At 35.7% G+C, this 19673-nt stretch overlaps 1 protein-coding gene across 1 annotated transcript in view; it reads left to right on the top strand.

Annotated features, from left to right (window-relative positions):
• The first annotated feature begins 203 nt into the window (after positions 1-203).
• vipr1b (vasoactive intestinal peptide receptor 1b) overlaps positions 204-19673 on the top strand; it is a 44955-nt gene continuing 25485 nt past the window's right edge. The window contains exons 1-5 of the mRNA XM_046833979.1: positions 204-226; positions 562-656; positions 1019-1569; positions 13850-13940; positions 15377-15490. Of these exons, the coding sequence (XP_046689935.1) occupies positions 1510-1569; positions 13850-13940; positions 15377-15490 (265 nt within the window). The 5' untranslated portion in view covers positions 204-226; positions 562-656; positions 1019-1509. The remainder of the gene's footprint in view (positions 227-561; positions 657-1018; positions 1570-13849; positions 13941-15376; positions 15491-19673) is intronic.

The raw sequence follows: 19673 nt of genomic DNA on the forward strand, positions 1-19673 counted from the left end.
AGGTCAGTGCTTCTACTGAAGCTGGATCTCTATGGATAGTTCTAGGGAGGGATACATACTAACAAATAAATGGCAAAAAAAACCCCAAAAAAACAATTGAGTTTGACAGAATCAACAATGCTGAAGTGCATCCAAGAGAATTGGTATTGTGGACACACAAATGGAAATCTTAAAAATTGGAACATCATTTCCAATGGAGACACAGGGCATCTTACTGCCTAATTTGGTATTGTAATGATTCAATTTATATCAATTATTTTCACTTTATCTAAAAGAAGAATTAATTTTAATTAGGAATATGTGGGAATAATCCTAGTTGAGGAAACCTATTGCTTATATAATGCAAACGATAAGAAGAAAAAACAGGACCTTGTATGAGTGTATTTGTGAATTGTCAAGTTAAAAAGGTTGAGAATGTCACTTACTTCCCTCTACACCCCTGTGAAATCTAATCGATTGGATTTTTACTAATGTACTCTTAAAATGCATTTGCAGGACTAAATCTCCAACACATTATTTTTATACCAAAATATTATTACTTATAATACTTTATTTTGTTAGGTCAGTGGTTAAGACCTTCTTCTGACCTGGTCGTGAGTTTCAATCCCAGCACCATCAATCTGACACTGCTGAGCCTCTGAGCAAGGCCCTTATATGTAAGTCACAGATATGAGTGCCTGCCATATTGCATTATTGTAAATGATAGAAATGCAATCAATCTTTTATAGTATTTGTGAAATTCATGACTGCCATTGACTTTCTATGCCATGTGTGTACTGATTTCTTATCCATCTGATTAAAGGTAATGAAAATGTCAATATTTAAATAGCTTATAGATTATCGCTGTTTTGTGTCAATTTGTGAGAATTTTGATGAATTAGTGCATGCATGTAAACAAGATGATGTTAAAACTGTGTAGAATATATGCTATGTTATGCAATTTATCACTCTTATTATCTCAATACAACAACAGAAACGGTACAGCTTTTTACACTACCTTTTTCTCTCTTTTTCACAGTTTTCCCTTGTATTTATGGACTAAAAAATAAAACATTGCATTAAAATGTTTTATTACTATATAGCTTTTTATTAGTCACTGCTTTCAACATGGCGGCTGTGGCACCGCAACGCATCCCAGGCTACGGTGGGGAGGGGGCGGTGTGCGCGAGCTGCAGGCGCGTTCGAGCGCTCGCGATTCGAACGCACGCGAAAGCTCGCTCCGCCGTGCTCTGATTGGCCGCCGCGATGTGCGCTCGCGCTCGGGCCAGCCTATGAAAATGCCACGCGGAGGGAGACCTGGCAGAGTTGAAACGGCGCCGTGCGAGATGCCGCGCTCGCGCGCCCGAGTTCCACCGCGCGAGGACAGTAACTGACGCCCAGCGGGTTTTCCTGAGGTGGTTGATATTTTATTTTTTTGAGGAAACTCGAGGAGAAAACTTGGAGTTTTTGTTTTTGGGGGTTGTTAAAATAAATAAATACAAATTATATAAATCTTCATCTTTACCGGTCATGGATGCTTTCAATACATTTATGATGTTTGTTTCAAGTCTGAGCTTCTTTCTCTCCACGGTAAGTTCTTCTCATATGTAACTTGTCTGACACAGTTTTTTTTTATCTGGTATGCATTATATTTATCGTGTTATTTATTCATTTAAATATGTTAATATCATAATTACAGCCTGTTTATTAGTTCAGCTTGTGGTTTTGCATAATGTGGTCTATAAAACTTTATGTTCAAATACATTAACTTATGGGCTAATTACTGAATTATTTGGACATTTGACAAGTTTGTAATTTGTATTTCGATAGATAGATAGATAGATAGATAGATAGATAGATAGATAGATAGATAGATAGATAGATAGAGTACTTTATTAATCCCAAAGGGAAGTTGTGATGTTACAGCAGCCAGTTCATAGACGTACAACAAAGTACAATCAACAAGATGTAGTTGAATATTGAGATTAGGTTCAATTAAAAGGTCACAATAAGATCTTATAGGTTATTAATTAAAATAAACCTATGATACACTGTTTACAGTAGTGCAGTTGCTGTAAAAAGAAATGGTAAAAGGAAATTCCTGCACATTAAGTTGCATTTATGAGGTAAAAACGTTGCAAAATAATAAGATACTGTTTCTATGTACCTGATAATTGGTACAGTTGTTTGGCACAGCCAGGCATCTACCACCTCTGAAATGTATCATGCCACCCTGTTTATCACCATAAATATAAATTATTTATTTAAAATCATTGTAGTAGCACTGTACTTTTCTTTTTTGCACAATTGCCAGTTCTAAAGCAAGTACACTTGTTCAGTACATTGGTTTAATTCTCAATTATAAAACCAGTACAATCTGCCACCCTGTTCACACACTTTGTATTAAAACTTTTAACTTCATATACATATATACATATACATATATGAGAGGGACCTAAACATATTTGGCACAAAAGCACAATATTTATAATTATTAAGGCCATCAGTTTTTGTAAATAAACAGAATTTATCCAAAATGTATAAAGCATTTAGGTTATATAGCAATCCTCTTTATTTCCAGTTAATACAATATTTAGTAATGTCGAATATTATACAATTGAATTGTGATTTAAGGAGGTGTGTCTGCCATTCATACCAGTCATTTCTCATTTCATTATCTCAATAATGTGCAATTTCAAATTGTGCAAATTACTGTTCAATATATGCAAATGATCCATCTGATCAGTCCCTAAATATGTTATTGTGATGCAGTTTCCACCTGGGTTTGTTATTATGAAGTCAGGGAGCAGTAAGTGATTTGTTGGGTTACAGAGAAGTGCAATTTGCTCTCAAACAATTATGCTGTTCGAAGTGCTAGATTGAAAGAAATCCTGTCAGAGCCAGCCTAAAGCTGTTTAACTCTTTATAGCTGATGGGGTTAAAGTTTGCAGTGATAGTTTGATCAAAACATTTTGAAACTCTAAGATTTTAAGAGTTCTGCAATATATATTTAGAAACTGGTTGGTATTCTGGGCAGTTGACTCTTTGTCAAGGTTAGACCCTCTTGGCAGATCTTACTTTTAGTTCAACTGGATCCTGACACCAAAGACTTGCACATCAGATTGAGGAATGCTTTGAATTCTTATTGTTTAAAAGCAAGCATGCTGGTGTTTAAAATGAAGCTGTTTTGAGCATAGTGGTATTTATTTTAAGCGGAACAAGCTTGACATATCTGCCAGTGTGTCTTACACAATGCAAGTCATGTTTGGTTAGTTTCCTTACTAAGACCTAAGTCATTTTATTTTGAGAACAAGTGTATGTCTCATAGTACATGGTGTGGAAACATGTCAGTTGAAAAGTATTTGTATGCTGGTTTGCATATGTGTGGAGAATACACTAGCTTATACATTAACTTGTAATTATCAAATGAAATGCCTACAAAAGGCAAAATGTTCAGTTCTTTTTAAAACATATCTCACTGCATCATTCTGTTCGATCTACACAAACATGAATCTGCCAGTAGTACACTTACTCAACATTTTTACACCGAACCTGTATCTAGTATATATCTTACCATCTTTTCTGATAAGCATGTGTCTGAAACAGTGCTCATCTGGACCAAACTGGCCTTGAAGAAGGTAAAACATTAATTGAAGCCAACTGTGGAAACCAATTTTGTTGTATATATGAAATAAAAAAAAAAAAGGTGGCAAACTATTTAACAACTATGATGAGATATAATTAGAAAATATATGCATTTATTGTAGTGTTAAAAAAACCCAACAAGATTTAAGGGCTCAGAAAAAAGCAGAGCTCCTTCAAATAAATATTTTAATACTTGCATTGTCCCTATACAACACTTTATGCCATCCACTTTAAAAGTTTAAACAGATAACGCTCATTATATAATGACGTTTCAATTTTGGATGCTGTTGAAAATAAAAAGGGTAGATGATCATACTTCTGTCAGTTCAACACAGGACTGGCACAGCACAGTGTCTCTTTACCACCTTACACCAGCACATTGACACTTTAAGGACAAATCACACTGGATTACTTTAATCTGTACTTCTGTCTTCTGTGATATTATTCTTAACCTTATTTTGTTATTTGGACTGGAATAAAAGTTTCTAGAAGTATAATTGTCTGTGAGTTCTTGTTACTGTTTTTTTGTTGAAGTTTCCAGCCTAGAGAGGATGAGTTTCTTTAAATTGCCTGTAGAGGTGAGTGATTGTGCAGATGTATTGCCCTGCTGCTTAGGGTGTACTTCCTCTTCTCGCATGCAGCGCTTTGGGAATAGGATTCAAATACTGCTGTCTGTGTTTATAAGACCTCACACATTCACACTTACTTCTGTACACAATACCTGGATGAAGATTAGAAATAACAAAGTAGCTATTGCTACTGTTTTGTGATGTATTTTGCTGAAATCCAAAATGTAATGTCATAGGTCAGCGCCAGGCTATTGAACTAAAGTTATCTAAAGAGCATTGCTTCCTTATTTGTTTTTTAATACGGATCACATGTACAGTATATAAACTGTTATGCTTGTAGATGAGCGGTTAAGTTCAGAACACAGACATAATGTAAGTCATAGAGCTGAGCGATATAAACTGTTTGGGATTTTTGCACTGTGCCATTATAAGTAATAGACAATAATTTTCAGTCATTTTTTTCCAAATACATGTTCAGAGTAAGAATGTGCTTTTTTTGTGAGTGCTTGCACAATACAAACACGTTATAAAATTCTCATTAATTAAAAAGTATCACTCGATTAAATCTGTAGCAGCATATACAGTTACTTATATTTTTATTAATAGAGCAGACTTATACACTTTATTACCTTGCATAATCATAATAATTTATATATGGCAGCTATTCCTTTGATTATGAGAGAGATCTGCACAGGATTTACATTTTTGCCTGTGTGAACTTTAAGCTTGCACTAGTGTAGCAGTTCCTCATGCATGAAATGAAGCGTGTGCTGGTCATTATTCTACAAACCCAATGGTGTTGTTCTTCAGGTCCTTAAAATTGGCTCCAGCTAAACTAGAAGAGTAAGCAGCATAAATTCCATTTATTTGTTTTGCACAAGGGGGAATTATACTGCAAATTCAGTCACACCCTCAGGTGTAAAAACGTCTGGTGGAGATTTTGTTGCACTGCTTACTAAAATGAAGTTCAAAAATTAAGATATGGCTTTCTGGAATTCATTTCAAAGCTAATAAAACAACATTTGCTTTCTGTTCAGTATTTTAATACGTTTCCCGGTAATAATAAACATCATAAATCTTTGCCTGTCTACAGAATTTAGGACTAATAAATAAATACATTATGGAAATACCTTTCTCTCTTCTCTCTTTCTCTCCATTCATTATTGTCTACTCATTCTATTTTAGGTATGGTAGGATATTAAATTTTCTAACCACAATAATACCCCTAACATCACAATAATGCATTTAATGTTTTTTTTTTTGGTGTGGAAAACAGAATTTCCTTCATGTTGACGGGTGGTATTCTAAAATGTAATAACTTGATGCAGCACCGGGTGGGTTGTGATTAGAGGCATGATCATATGAACCACGAAAATTGTACAATGTTCTAGTTTTTAGGTGTATAAACTGCTGCTGCACCTCTTAATGCAAATAATTGCCATCCTACATACCTAAAAATTCCATGTGTGTATCTAAGAAGCTGCAAGAAATTTTAAAGGTGGAATGATGGTGTGTACTTGAGCCTAAGCTGCTTCTAAGTTAATGTGTGCTCCCTAATCCCTAATAGCTTTAAGTGATTTCTAACCAGGGAAACATGTTAATGACCTGAAATAATTAGGCATGACATGTACCACACCACATTGGTCAAGAAATGTGTTCAGGTTAAATCCGATATCAAGATCTAATTGTGTTAGTCTAAGAAGGCATTTGTACACATTTTTTTCTTAAAGCTGCTTGTAAAAGTGTAAAATACTGTAAAGCAGGATATATTGAATGATTATAGAATGATAAAGTCCTGTGTGTTAAATTAGCATGTCATCCCTTGTTGGTTTTAAGGTGGTTCATAGTTGGAAAAGTTAGAAAAGACTATCTATAACTTTAAAAACTGTAATAAGCAAAGCTGAAGTCGACACTGATGCCCACACTTTCCATAATTAACCTGCTTAATCCAAGAGAATCACATGAGTGTATTTAAAGGCCAGATGTATTCACTCATTCCTACAAGACTCATTATCTAGCCATTTCACACAGTCTTCAGAAAGATAACAGCAGTTTCTGAAAGACCGTTACAGTATCTCTGTGAATAATACACTTTTATGCAGGTATTATACTGTATGAAAAGAAAATATATGCATTTACAGTATCACACTTTTCTTAGAATGATGAAGTTGTTTAATAACATTCTCAAGCATTTTGCAAATTTTGTTCAACTATTTATATATTTATAATCTTTATAAAAATTCATAAAAATTATAATTGAAATCATTAATTAATCACAAATTATTATTTTTTATTCAGAAGAATAATCAGTGCAAAACAATGTGTATATTTGTCAGTATTAAACTTCCTAAATAAAAAATTGCTGCAAACAGAGGTTTAATTTTAAATTATACAACAGGATATTTTGAACTAAAAAAACTATAGTACAGGTTCATCTTATTAAAAAAATAAACAAATAAATAAATTGGTAAATTTCCCCAACAATACAGAATAAATGACAATGAAATAGAGCTCCAAAATCGTCTAATTTAACGGATTTTTGCACCTCTTTCTCATGTGGTTGTGTAACTGTAGAACATATAATTTTGTGTCTGCCATTGTGGTCCATATCGATCACTTATCAATATGTATCACATACGAAGATAAATAACGATAAATGTGCAGGCTCCTCAAGAAAGAATGCAATCATGTGAGCACATTATTTTTTATACATTTTAACTCACATATTAGGACCTCTGGTGTTCAACCAGTCAATTTTCATTAGCTGTATAATTAATCCTATGCTAATTTCCAAATTCTGAGTTACATAGTTCCACTATGCACATCAACGCAGTTTCTGAGGCAATGTATATTTTCTCTATATATGGAAACAGCAGCTGTCTCCATGGTATATTCTGAAAGGGTAATTTATTTTGTCTCCCTGAAAATCTTGCTTACCTCAGCAGTTTCCTCCTAAATTATTATTACTCACACTCTTCTAATTGTGATGTTAAGCCCATGCGTAAGCCCAAAAATAACTTACTTTAATATCTGATAAAAATATATTTCTGCTTTGGGAATTTTCTTATAAATTTTAATAGTGAGTGGGTTATTATGGTGCGACCCTTAATTCCAAATGAAGCTAAGAAATTGTAATTTTTTTTGTTGCACCCTTGAGCAGGCTGTTTATCGTAAATCGCTTAGGTTTATACATCGGATTCTGAATCACTTGGCTCCAGACAGTCGTTCTATAACGTTCCAGTTCCAGAAACTGTGATAAAAGGAAAAGTCAGTATTTTTATTAGAGTTAGAGGACAATGGAATTTTGTCTTTAATTCATGATTTGGAGCAGAGATTTAATTGATTTTATTGATTTATAGTATTACTCTCTCACCCATCAGTCAGAAGGACACTAACCATGTACGTGTCTGTGTGCTTTTGTCTGAAGAAGGTGGATAGTGACTTCAGTGTTTCTTCAAATGATTTACTTTTCTTTGTGAAATGCATTAATGAAGCAAAACAACAATCTTAAATGTTTTTGTTGCACTGCCATATACTTTGCATTAAGGCCATCTTTTGTAACTGTATCTGCAATCACTACAACATACTCCAAAGTTACCATCACACACCCTCACTCTCTCTTTCTTTTTCTCTTTCTCTCTCTCTTTTTTCTCTTTCTCTTTACATTTCCACCCTCTCTTCACTGATTTCCCCTGTCTGGCCTCCTCTGTTGACATTTTTCTGTGGCGTGTTAAGGGCATTAACGTGAAGGGCAGTTAAACAGCTGCATGGTGTATCTCAGTCGTCTGCCTTAAACAACCATCCTATACATGGACTTTACTCCAACAGCACAGTATGTATTACTTGTGAACTCATCAAGTCTGTTTTGCTTTCAGGAGTACTAAAAATGTTAAGTTGAAATAAACTCTCAGTGTCACACTGACTGTAAACCCTGAAACATCTTCATCAAATATCAGTCAATGCAGACTTGTAGTTAGAAAAACACCACTTTAAAAACAATAAAATAAAAATCATTCTTAGATTTGTATGTAGATTTGATTTAAGTATAAATTGCAAAAATGCTTGATCAGCTTCTGCAATTTTAGTAGTTGGATAAATACTGCAGAATGACATCTGGATGACATATGTTCTTCCCTACAGGAAAATAACTGTGTAATTAAAAAAGAAAGCACCGTAGGCTTCTCAGGGACTCAAAGACATCATAACTCCTGTGTACTCTCTCTCTCTCTCTCTCTCTCTCTCTCTCTCTCTCTCTCTCTCTCTCTCTCTCTCTCTCTCTCTCTCTCTCTCTCTCTCTCTCTCTCTCTCTCTCTCTCTCTCTCTCTCCCTCTTTCAAGTCTGTCAAACTGCCAGAGTGTCTGTGCAGCAGCAAAATGAAGCCTTAAAGATAAAGGAGTGTAGAGAGGCAGCGTTTTTCACTCCTTCTCCGCTTGCAAACGTGCTCTAATTGGCTTGGTCTGATCTTTGCTTCAGGAGCATCAGCTTCATCAGGCTTATCACTCACGACTGCATTCATGCGTGTAGGTCTTGTGCTATGGCAGCATTTATTCAGCTTTAGTAAACACTGCCCACAATTTTAACATTTCTATAGTCAATATCTAAAAGCAAAAATAAGATTATAAGTTTATATGACTGGCAAAAGAAATGTACATTTTCATAAAAAATATATGAAAGAGATGAATGGCTGTAATTAAAGCTATAAAAAGCTACATTGTATTGATAGTTCTGAGTACAGTCATTACATGGTAATAAACACTGTGATTGTAATTCCTGCTTGAGAATATCTAATCCTTAATGTTAATACGCAATACAACCTGGTATCTAAGAATGTCACAAATGGCAAAAATGTCACAAAAAAAATGTGTATTAAAGTGCTCCAATATAAAATATTGTTTTATGTTGTAAAAACACAGCTATAATATTGTGTTGTAATAAGTTCTGAAAGACGTAATACCATATTAGTTTGTTCCACTGTATTTAGTATTGGAACCTTTGCAATTGACAAGCAAAACTGTCTCCTCTATCAATAGACAAACTAGAATGTTTTACAATTTCTGCTTAAAATACTGTGCTTAAAAGATTTTTTTCTGAGGACATAAATGGGATGTGAAAAGATGAATAAACAACCCAGGTATTAGTTTAAAAACAGCCCCCTTCAGGCCCAGGAATAACGTTAATCACTGTTTTTCATGTTGGACACAACTAGTGATGATACAAGATGTACAAGTACTTGTACATTACAAGACTGTACAAGTATGCATTTGCTCTTCAAGGTACAAACAATGCAAATTTATTCCATTAACCGTGAGGATGCACGCTCCTTATTATCAAAATACACCTTGCAAATGAGAATGACAAACACACTCCTCTTATGCTTTGTTTAGTCCAAATAACTACACATGGAGGATTGTGTTTCCCCACGGACTATTATTTCTGATGCACCACCCGCTAAACTCTGGACTGCTCTGCGGTTTTATTTTTTAACGTAGTGTACTCACAAAACTGGGCTTGAAAGCTTGCGTGAAAAGTGGCGTACGCATGTTTTCAGCCTGTTTTTGTGCATGTGCCATGTTTATAAATGAGACCCCCAGACAGGTAACACAGAATGCAGAATGACAAATGGAGGAACGGAGAAAAAACAGCGAGTGGCGAGAAGAAGATTTAGGCCAAAAAATACAACAGAAAGTTTCCAAAGTTTGGGATCATTCTTAGCGGTGCCTCAGTATAATGAGTTGAGAAGGAGCCACCTCAGGAGAAGGAAGGACTGAGGAGTAGTGTGGCAGAGGGTGCCACCACTGAATAGACCATCCCACAGAGTCTCATCGGTGCCTCAAGTATGTATCAAGGGATATCAACATCAAGTCCTACACAACAGAAGAAAATACCATTTAGTGCGTTTACCTATTTATTTTTTTTAATTGATTTTTATATTTTTATTTATAATGCGTTTAGTTTTTTTTAGTTTGCAATTTCAGCCATAAAAATTTCATATTTTTCAAAAAGCTAACAAATCACTTGTTCATTTAATTTCCTGTCTTATTTTCTCTTCTACTCGATTAATGGACAACTCGCTAAAATACTCGATTACTATAATAATCAATAGCTACACCCCTATATAGTATATATTGAAGAGAGAGAGAGAAAGAGAGAGAGAGAGAGAGAGAGATGTGATAACTCTTGACTTCTGGAGCAGAATCTTAAGTATTATTAAGTACAGCTGGCTAAGTAAATAACCTGATCACTCCATACACAGTTCCAATGAATAACCAATAACTAACTGTTCTGACTGTTCATTTGCTCTCAAGCCTTATATGCTTTAATGATTTGATGAATTTGAGATTAGTTTTGATGCTATCGTTCTCGATAAACAGTGTTCCTTTTATTTTAAGTGCTTATATACAGATGGCATGAGTTCTGATTAACATCCTGAGTCATTCTTCACTGCTTCGTTCATATACATTTTATCCAATTTAAAAGCGAGTCAGTGCTTAATTTGCAGGGCTAAAGTGTTTTGTGTAGAAACAGTGTTTGTGAGCCGTCTTGTACAATAATTAATTAGTGCCTTCATGACCACAGGCCAGTCCTTAGAGAAAAGACACACAGAATGAATGATGGTGTCTGATTCTTCAGACTTCAGCATATTAAGTGCCCTGGTGAGGGATGAGCTTGTAAATGCAAGGCTCTATGGCAAAGAAACAAAAAAAGTTGCCTGTGTGTGTGTGAGATAGAAAAGCAGTGTCCAGCGTGCTGAGTCATCCTACAGCACTTGTATATTTCTTGTGCAGTGTAAATAGAAATGTAAGGCCAAAGAGAGCCAAATGAATGTTTTCCTCTGGAGTAGACCAACTTTCTCGAAGTATCCAGTGGTGTAAGAGTCGGATTGTTAGTGGCTGTGTTTGGAAATGACCTGGACTATATGAGGAGTAAATGTCAAAACACAAGGTATGTTGTATGGTTTAGAGACAGTGGCATTGACTAAAAGACAGGAGGTGGAGCTGAAGGTAGCAGAGCTGAAGATGTTGAGATTTTCATTGGGAGTGATGAAGATAAACAGGATTAGAAACGAGTTTATTAGAGGGACAGCGCATGTAGGACGTTTTGGGGACAAAGTGAGAGAGGCCCGATTGAGATGGTTTGGACAGGTGCAGAGGAGGGACATGGGGTATATCGGTAGGAGAATGCTGAGGATGGAGTCACAAGGAAGGAGGAAAGGAGGAAGACTAAGAAGGAAGTTTATAGATGTGGTGAGGGAAGACATGCAGGTAGTTGGTTTGAAAGAGGCAGATGTAGAGGACAGAGGGGTATGGAGACGGATGATCCACTGTGGCGACTCCTAATGGGAGCAGCTGAAAGAAGAAGAAGAAGAAGAAGAAGAAGAAGAAGAAGAAGAAGATGTCAAAACACAAGGATTGCATTAATTGATTTAAAGAAGTAAATTCCAGCAAATTATTGGACTAAGAACACAAAAGTATGTGCACTTTATCAGCTCTGCAAATATCTTGCTTTCTGAGCTGATGTGTTCCTTGAGGAAGATGTAAAAATCACATCATAATGATATAAGGAGTGTGAGAGATTTGGAATGCAGTGCATAGTCCGAAAAGGAAAGACGCTATGATCTAGTAATTAAAATGGATTTGATATATAACATTTTAATAGCAATGTATTAATTAATACCCATTAATTAGAAATTAAGCATCTTACTGAAATTCTATGAGCAGATAATTAGATGTAGGCTAAAGGACATTAACAAGAGCTCGCTGGTATTTACATTTACGTTAAATCGTTGAAACACAAAAGCATAGTGCTTCGTTTCCCTTATAGCCAGACAGCTAACATTCTTTAAGGCAGTGGTATTAAGTCAAGTGCAAACACGCTGATTGATGAATAATCTTTACTTGGCTTGATCTACTTTGTCATCGAAAAAGGCGCTTTGTTAGGGTGCTCTGTTTTGTTTATAAAATCACAGTTTGTTTGCATTATAAGAATGTTTTTTAGATGTATTAAAATTATAATCTTATGATCTCCAGTTAAACATGACTGTTGGCAGGCTGAGAGTGTTTGAAAGTGCTTTACAAATATTAAATATAGTAAATTAAATATAGCAACATAACCACATGTGACAGTTTTGCAAAAGTTGGTTAGTTGTTTTGTACACTGTGTGTGTCAGTATCTTTGATTTTAAACTAAAACACAAACTAACGGCTGATTGTGTTTGGATGCCTAGCATAAACACACATGAGATAAAGAAAACATTATTTTTGTAGGCTTGGAATTAGGCAGTTTATTATAAATCTTGCATTGGGCTCCGCATGTTTGGAATATGTGGACACGACATTTTTTGAACGGCTGGAAATGAGGCTATATCGCACCCGAACGTAGTCTATTTTTTATATATTTAAAATTAGCCAAAAAGAGCAGTGCTTTTTGGGTGTCTGCCATGACATCAGTGGTGTAGCAGAAAAGAAGATCTACTTATAGTTTGTAGTCTTTTCAACGTTTGGTTTTATATATTAGGAACCATAATAACCTTTTTCTTGGCATGTACAGATTGGAAGTTATATAACAAGCTGAGTTATTTATATTATTTGACATGCAGCTTACATGTACTATGACGTCCATGGTTTGGTTAACGCAAGTCACAAATCACCATATTCAAGAAGGCCAAGGATCATTTTTCTGGGCCATTCATGGGATTGAAAAAGTATTTGCAGTTCACCAAGCATACAGAACTCTGGAGTTCATAAAGACTTCAGGTTAAAATGATCAGAATGTTTGTCCTTTCGTCAAAAGGCTGTCAGATGGAATCTCAACAGTGCCACAACCATGGGTCCAAAAGAGAATAATTGACCCTGCTCTCTGAGTGGAAGGCATACTGTAACCTTCAACAATTGACTGTAGATCTGAAAAAATACGAACTAATCTGACGACCCTTTGAGCTCATGAGTTCTGCAAATGGCAGTTAGCATCTCCTTCACGTATGTTTAGCTGCCCTGTGTTGCATAACAATATTTTGTCCATTTGCATTTCTTTTTGGTAACTGTTGTGTGATAGACAAGAATGTGTTGCCTTTCTCAGAAGAGTGTATACATACTCTCTCTCTGTTTATTTCTTCTTCCCTCTCTCTTCCTTTCTCTCCCAAGTAAATTCTTACTCAACTCTCTTTAGCTCTCTTTTTTAAAGACACACATCATCTTCCATGACATTCATGACTTGTTTTGTGCTTTCTTGGTCATTCCCATCCTCTTAGACATTCAATCTATGGGCCAGTTACTGTCACTATGTATTTGTCATCACTGATTATTCTTCCCACTGGCCTTCACTTGTTCAAAGCATTATTTCATCTTGCTGCATTTCATCACTCATTCTGTGTCTATTGGAAGGCTGAAATTGTGTAAAAAGCATAGCGTTGCACTGATTTTACATAAAATATGAAGTTCATGGTGAACGAGACTGTATATTATAGTGAACTGCACAATTTCACACTCATGACGTGATTTAGTTTTATGCCTATTATGAATGCTATCAGATAGTGTCCTTCTTACCTTGAAACATCTGCAATGTATCGCACCATATAAAGATACTGTAGATTAAACAATAAGGTGATTTTCATCATCAGCATATTGAAGCCTTATCCTCTCCTGTTGTCTCTCACACAGAGCATTGCAGTCCATATGTGTGATGTGGCAAATGAAATCGAGTTGGAGAAGGAGCGATGTGAAAACAGAACTTCTGGAAATATAACATCAGGTAAAGTTTACATAACCCAGGATCCTGAAGGTCACCCTACTAATGGTGATGCGTTTTTTTTAACATTGTAATAGTCTGTGGGCATTTTTCTTTCAAACAACTGACGCAATGCCGGTTGGTTGATAAAAAAAAGCTTTTTTTCCCCCAGCCTTCACAAAGCCAGCTTCAAGGGCTTCTGAAAGTTCATACCAATGGTTATGTAGTTCTTTGAGCTCTGAAATTATTTGTCCTCCCGTGACTCATTCTTTGCAGTGACAACCAGTGTGTAATTCCATTTCTCTGAAGTGAAAGCCATGCTCACATTGTAGGAAGATAACAAGAGGAGTAGGGGTCTCACAGACCACGCTCATCTAACTGAGTGGTTTGAAGAGATAGTTGTATATTTCCACTTCTGTTTCAGATAGTCTCAAAATCCTCTAAAAAACTCATCACAGGAAAAGTACACCTTCCTGCACGCTTCCTATCTGATTTTTTTCTGAGCATTGGTAGGAAATACCAGATTTTGACCCTGTGTAGATATTAATTCCTATGAATTTTTTTTCTAGAATCACCCTAAAAGCTCGACAGTACAACATGGGAGACTGTACCGTAAAAAGAGTTATTTGGTTTTCTTTTTTTTATTGTTACAATGATGATGATTATATCAATATAGTCTAAAGGTGTACATAATACAAATAAATACAGAAGCTTCTTCAGAAGATTTTTTAAATGAGATAATCAGAAAGCAAAAAAATGATCTTCTAAGTTAACAATAGTTAACAAAAGCAGATTCAGTGCCGGGAGGGGAGGGTTGCGTTAGGAAGGGCATCCAGCATAAAAACGTGCCAAATCAAACATGCAGATGATCCGCTGTGGCGACCCCTAATGGGAGAAGCCGAAAGAAAGTTTAACAAAAGCAGATTATAATGGTCTCACAGGGTAATATTTTATTAAATAGCAAACAAAATGTTTACAGCATTAATCGACCGTTTAAAGCACACTCGCTTGTTGATAAAATTACAGCTAAAGTCTTATAAGTTCTTTGCCCTGTTCATAATTTAACGACCTCAAAGGGACGGTGAGATGAGATGTAAGGGACGTCTTAGCCAGAGGTAAGCAATAGAGATCCAGTGAAGTAAGGACTTTGGTTAGGATCTAGCATTATGTAAGACCATAACTAACGTAAATTATGGTAGTTAATTTTATTGTAACGACTTTGTTTGGTGCAAATATTGTGTGCATTTGAAACAAAAAATTTATCAAATATGTAACTGGAGACATATCAATATTTTTTGCAGTTAGGTCTTTACATATCTGAAAAGATAAATTAAATCTTGTAAAATACCAGTTCCTCTTCACTGTGTGTGTGTTATGCTGGAAAAACAGTTGTTAAATGCTCATTAGGGACAATTAAGGTGCACTGTGATTGAGTGGTAAATCCTCTCTTGTGTTACCAGGCTGCAAAGGAATGTGGGACATCATCACCTGCTGGCCGTCAGCCAAAGTCGGAGAGCTGGTGGTAATTCCCTGTCCGAACTACTTCAGGCACTTCAGCGAGCACCAGAGTGGAGGTGAGGCACAAAAGGATTTTGTGAGCAGCTGAGTGGACTTTAAAATAAAATTAAAACATGAACTGTTTGTTGTACCCGGTCTTTCAGCAGTCCTATTAGGCAACAGAAATGTAGTTTAGAACAAAGTTTAGACCTGTAGGAATGTTTTTCCTCCCCTAAACCAGCCTGAGATTCCACAACAAAAGTGATTCATTACATAACAGACTTTTGAAGAGGCTGTTTTGTTGTCTGAGCTTTAATGACTGCTGGCAGAAATGGTGTGGTGAGAAATCTCTGTAATGGGATGTGGAGATTTCAAAATCGAATTGTTTCTGTTAGCTATTTGTTATTGCAATGTGTTTATACCTCCAACCTCCATCTTTTATACTATAATGGTGTTTTGGGAAAAAATTGACTTCAAATCTAATATTAGCTTGCTTAAATAACCAGTGTGTATCAACATACACACTCTATTAAACAGAAAATCAAAGCCATGGGGCATACGTGTATAATATTTTAGCCGTAACTATATTTAAGGCATAAGAGTTGAAAGAATTTTGCGATTATTTGGTAAGACCATGTTAAAATGCAGAATATAAGCCTGTTGAGTTTCAATTTTTTGTTGTGATGATGATGTAAACAGAAAATCGACCAGAGGGCTATTTACTGTAATAGCCTCAACCAGATGGAGTTTTTATGCATTAGAAAAATCCCAGTTTGTAAATATATAGGGAACTGAATATGTTTTTTTTTTTGTGTGTGTGTGCCTTGTTGGCTCTCTTGATCCCCATGACTTATTACAATATGAAAAGCTTTAGTAGAAAGCTATTTCAGTGCAATAGCAAGGGTTCAATAGGTGAAAGTTGTTTGAGTGCCATACACATACAAATGCCTTACGCTGTTTCTTTTACATGAAAGGTTCAGTGTTCCTAAAAGAATGCTCGTATAGAGCAATACATTGAACTCTTCCTCAGTGATTGATGCATATCTGTAGCATAGTGGCACTCTGAGAGAATTCAGAGAAAGTGCTAGACTGAGTACTGAATTGCTGAGAGTTTAAGAGGACAGCCAAATTGCATAGTGGAGCTGAAAGAGTGTTATGGCAGTACTGCCACATTCATGCCCATGTGAAGAGTGGAATTAGTGTTAATGTCTAACATGGGAAAATGTGCAGAGGTGGTGGGAGGGAAATCATTTTTCTTTATTTTTATGGTAATGCAGGTGGCCTGTGAAAGGTTGCCATCTGGTGGATCAGCTTCTTGTAATGGTAGCACATAGCTGCCCTCGTACTTGTAGTATGCAAGTCTCCAAGTGTCCATCCTTGCCTTTAATGTATTTTAAATTTAAATTTCCTGCTCCTTATTCTTAATATGTACCTGATTTGTACAAAGGGCCAGTATTGTCATGATTTTGTAAAAGAAAAGTTGAAGAAAAGTTAAACTTTTTTTTTTTTAAGTCTTTCACCTACTTGCTCATATTGTGTGCAGTCTTTTTGATGAGAGGACTGAATAAACACTATCTGGTCGCTGAAAAGGAGCTCATGCTTCCTAGCTGAACCTTTGGCATCTAGCAGCAAAATCTCTCTTGCACTCTCATTCTCTTTCTGCCTGGGGATTTAGGACTGTCAGAACCAATTTACGAATTGAAGGGTTCAAAACATCGAACAAATGATTCACTTTTACAGCTGACTAATTCTTTTTTCTTTTTTCTTTTTTAATTTATAAAGTACCAATAATTTGGACATAGAGGTCTTGAATAAATGTGCCATTAATTTCATACTTTAATTTCAAATATAAAAAATTAGATGTTGTAGAATTATATAACCAGCATGCTTTTAGAATAGTAATTTGAATGAATTATATGTTTGAAGGGATTAATTTAATTTAATCCAAAACTGAAATCTAAAACTATGTAATTACTTATCTGCAGTATCTTAAATGCAATGTTAATAACCTGTGTTAAAGCTGTGAAAAAAGCTTTCTGTTAAGGTACGGCCTTACATACCCATTAGGCTTTGTAAGTGTGTAGGCTGTGGGCTTCATTCACATCTTCACTTATAATGTATAAATCACAGCCAATTTAGTGTGTATGTGTCCATGTATATTATGGTGTGGGTGTGCTTTGACCTTACTGCTTCCTTTGTTTCTTTGTGTTTGTTCCTTCTGAGCTGGCATGTTCTTCCACGTCACTCACATCTCATTGCTCTTCCTTAGACAGAAATCCATCCACATTCAGGGCTGCCTGTGTGGCACGTCTTTATTCGAGTCTGACTCACAAGACATGCTGCTGGGTTTTGATTATGCTGTTCTCAGCCACTGATGGACAGATCAGTGATTCATCACCCTTTTCACTTAGGTTGTGTAAATGGAGTGATTTCTAAAAGAGCAAGAATGTGATAGCATTGCAGAACCGCTGTTTGTTTCAGTGCTGAGCAGCATTTAAAGAGCACAGCAATTCAGCATGACATATTTTCCAAAATCAAAACAAAGCTATTAAATACTGGCTTGTAAAAAGGGTTTATTTTCTAGAGGTTCTACAGTAAATATTATAGTATTCTGTTAGGAAACCATAGATTTTACACAAGCTCTGGATATATTTGTTAGAAATAGAAAACAACATTTCCAAAGACAAATAAATTTCAAATAGTTTGTATTTGGGAGGATAGTGGCATACGAATAAAGATTTTTAAACAATCTATGCATGTTGGATAATTGATTTTTAGTGAGAAACACATACTTCTGCTGGGTCTGTTTAGTCTGTAGTTCTGACAGCTGGAGCCCCAGCCGTCTTGTTTGTGGAGGTCTTGCTCCAGTTTACAGACAGACTCTATAGAGCATCTGTGCAGCTGTGTCACTGTCTGCTATGGAATTGCAACATCTCAGACTGGTAGAACTTACACCCGTTACGGTCCTGTACTGTAGCAGTAGATTGATCTTGTTCTTCACATTTTAATAGATGGGTTTCTAATTAGAGATTGCAACCCTGTGTGGGGTCATTAGATATATTTATAATTGCTTGTTTTGTTTGTATTAATTTATATAACAAATTATATAATAATAGAAACATCGATCTAACTATGAAACGATCTTCTCTAAACACACTAGCATTGCATACTTATATGCAATGCTACACCAAGTTTGAATGTTAAAAACCTCCCACTTAGCCTTCAAAATCTGTTTTGCATACCAGTCTTCTGGATTTTATAGATTAGTAAATACTTTTAAATTTGAGGTCATAGTTTCTGATATGAGACGCAGTTCATGACACAATTAAGCCAGCAGCGAAAACTTTTAAATCTGTGCTTGTTTGATGTCACCGTGCATGAAATTGCTAAACATTTTACTGTTGGCTTGGGGACCAACAGAGAGGAAAGTTTTGGCTCTGAGTTCCAACTACAGAAGAAGAAACTTCCAGGTGTATACAAGATAGGCAGGCGAGTGTGTGAATAATCCTGCTTGTGTTGGCACAGCTTGTACACACAGGCTTCTCTACATCATGTCATATCATATCAACAATATTTTATTTCTTATATATATTTCGAAGATGGATATGACAGTGGAAAGAGATGCATCCTGTAAAACACAGCTGCTGACTTTTTAAGACCTCAAGAGATGAAAGCTCACTCTTAAAACTAGGCTGGTAAGACAATGCTAGGAATATCCCTTTGGTTTTATGTTACTTATGGCAAAAGGAAATGTTAGTAGTAGTGTTGTCAAAATGTTGTGAAATGCTACGTTGATTGCATTTGGTGTTGTTTGCAATGACTTGGTTGTTTTATTTCACATGAGAACATGGTTGATTTGCCTTGGCCATGTAAGAGTGTGCATGACTAAGACATGTGGCGGTTCATAAATGATAATCAGTTAGACAACATTTTCATGCAGGGAAATTAAAGTAATAAATTCTAAATCAAGAAATGAAACAATTCATTCATTCATTTATTCATTCATTCATTTATTTATATTTGTTGAACAAATCTGGTTATAAACTCCACTGCCATCTCTCCTAAACATCTCCACGCTTCTACTGTTATGTCATCGGGTCCAACCGACTTTACACTCTTCATCCTCTTAATAGCTGCTCTCACTTCTTCCTTACTAATCCTATCCACTTCCTGCTTTGTGTCCAACTTCACATACAGTTCCTCATATGCCTTTTCCTTTGCTTTAGCCACATCGCTCTTCACCTGCTGCCTCATCTCCTT

This window comes from Silurus meridionalis, chromosome 21, assembly GCF_014805685.1.
Source record: "Silurus meridionalis isolate SWU-2019-XX chromosome 21, ASM1480568v1, whole genome shotgun sequence".
NCBI lineage: Eukaryota > Metazoa > Chordata > Actinopteri > Siluriformes > Siluridae > Silurus > Silurus meridionalis.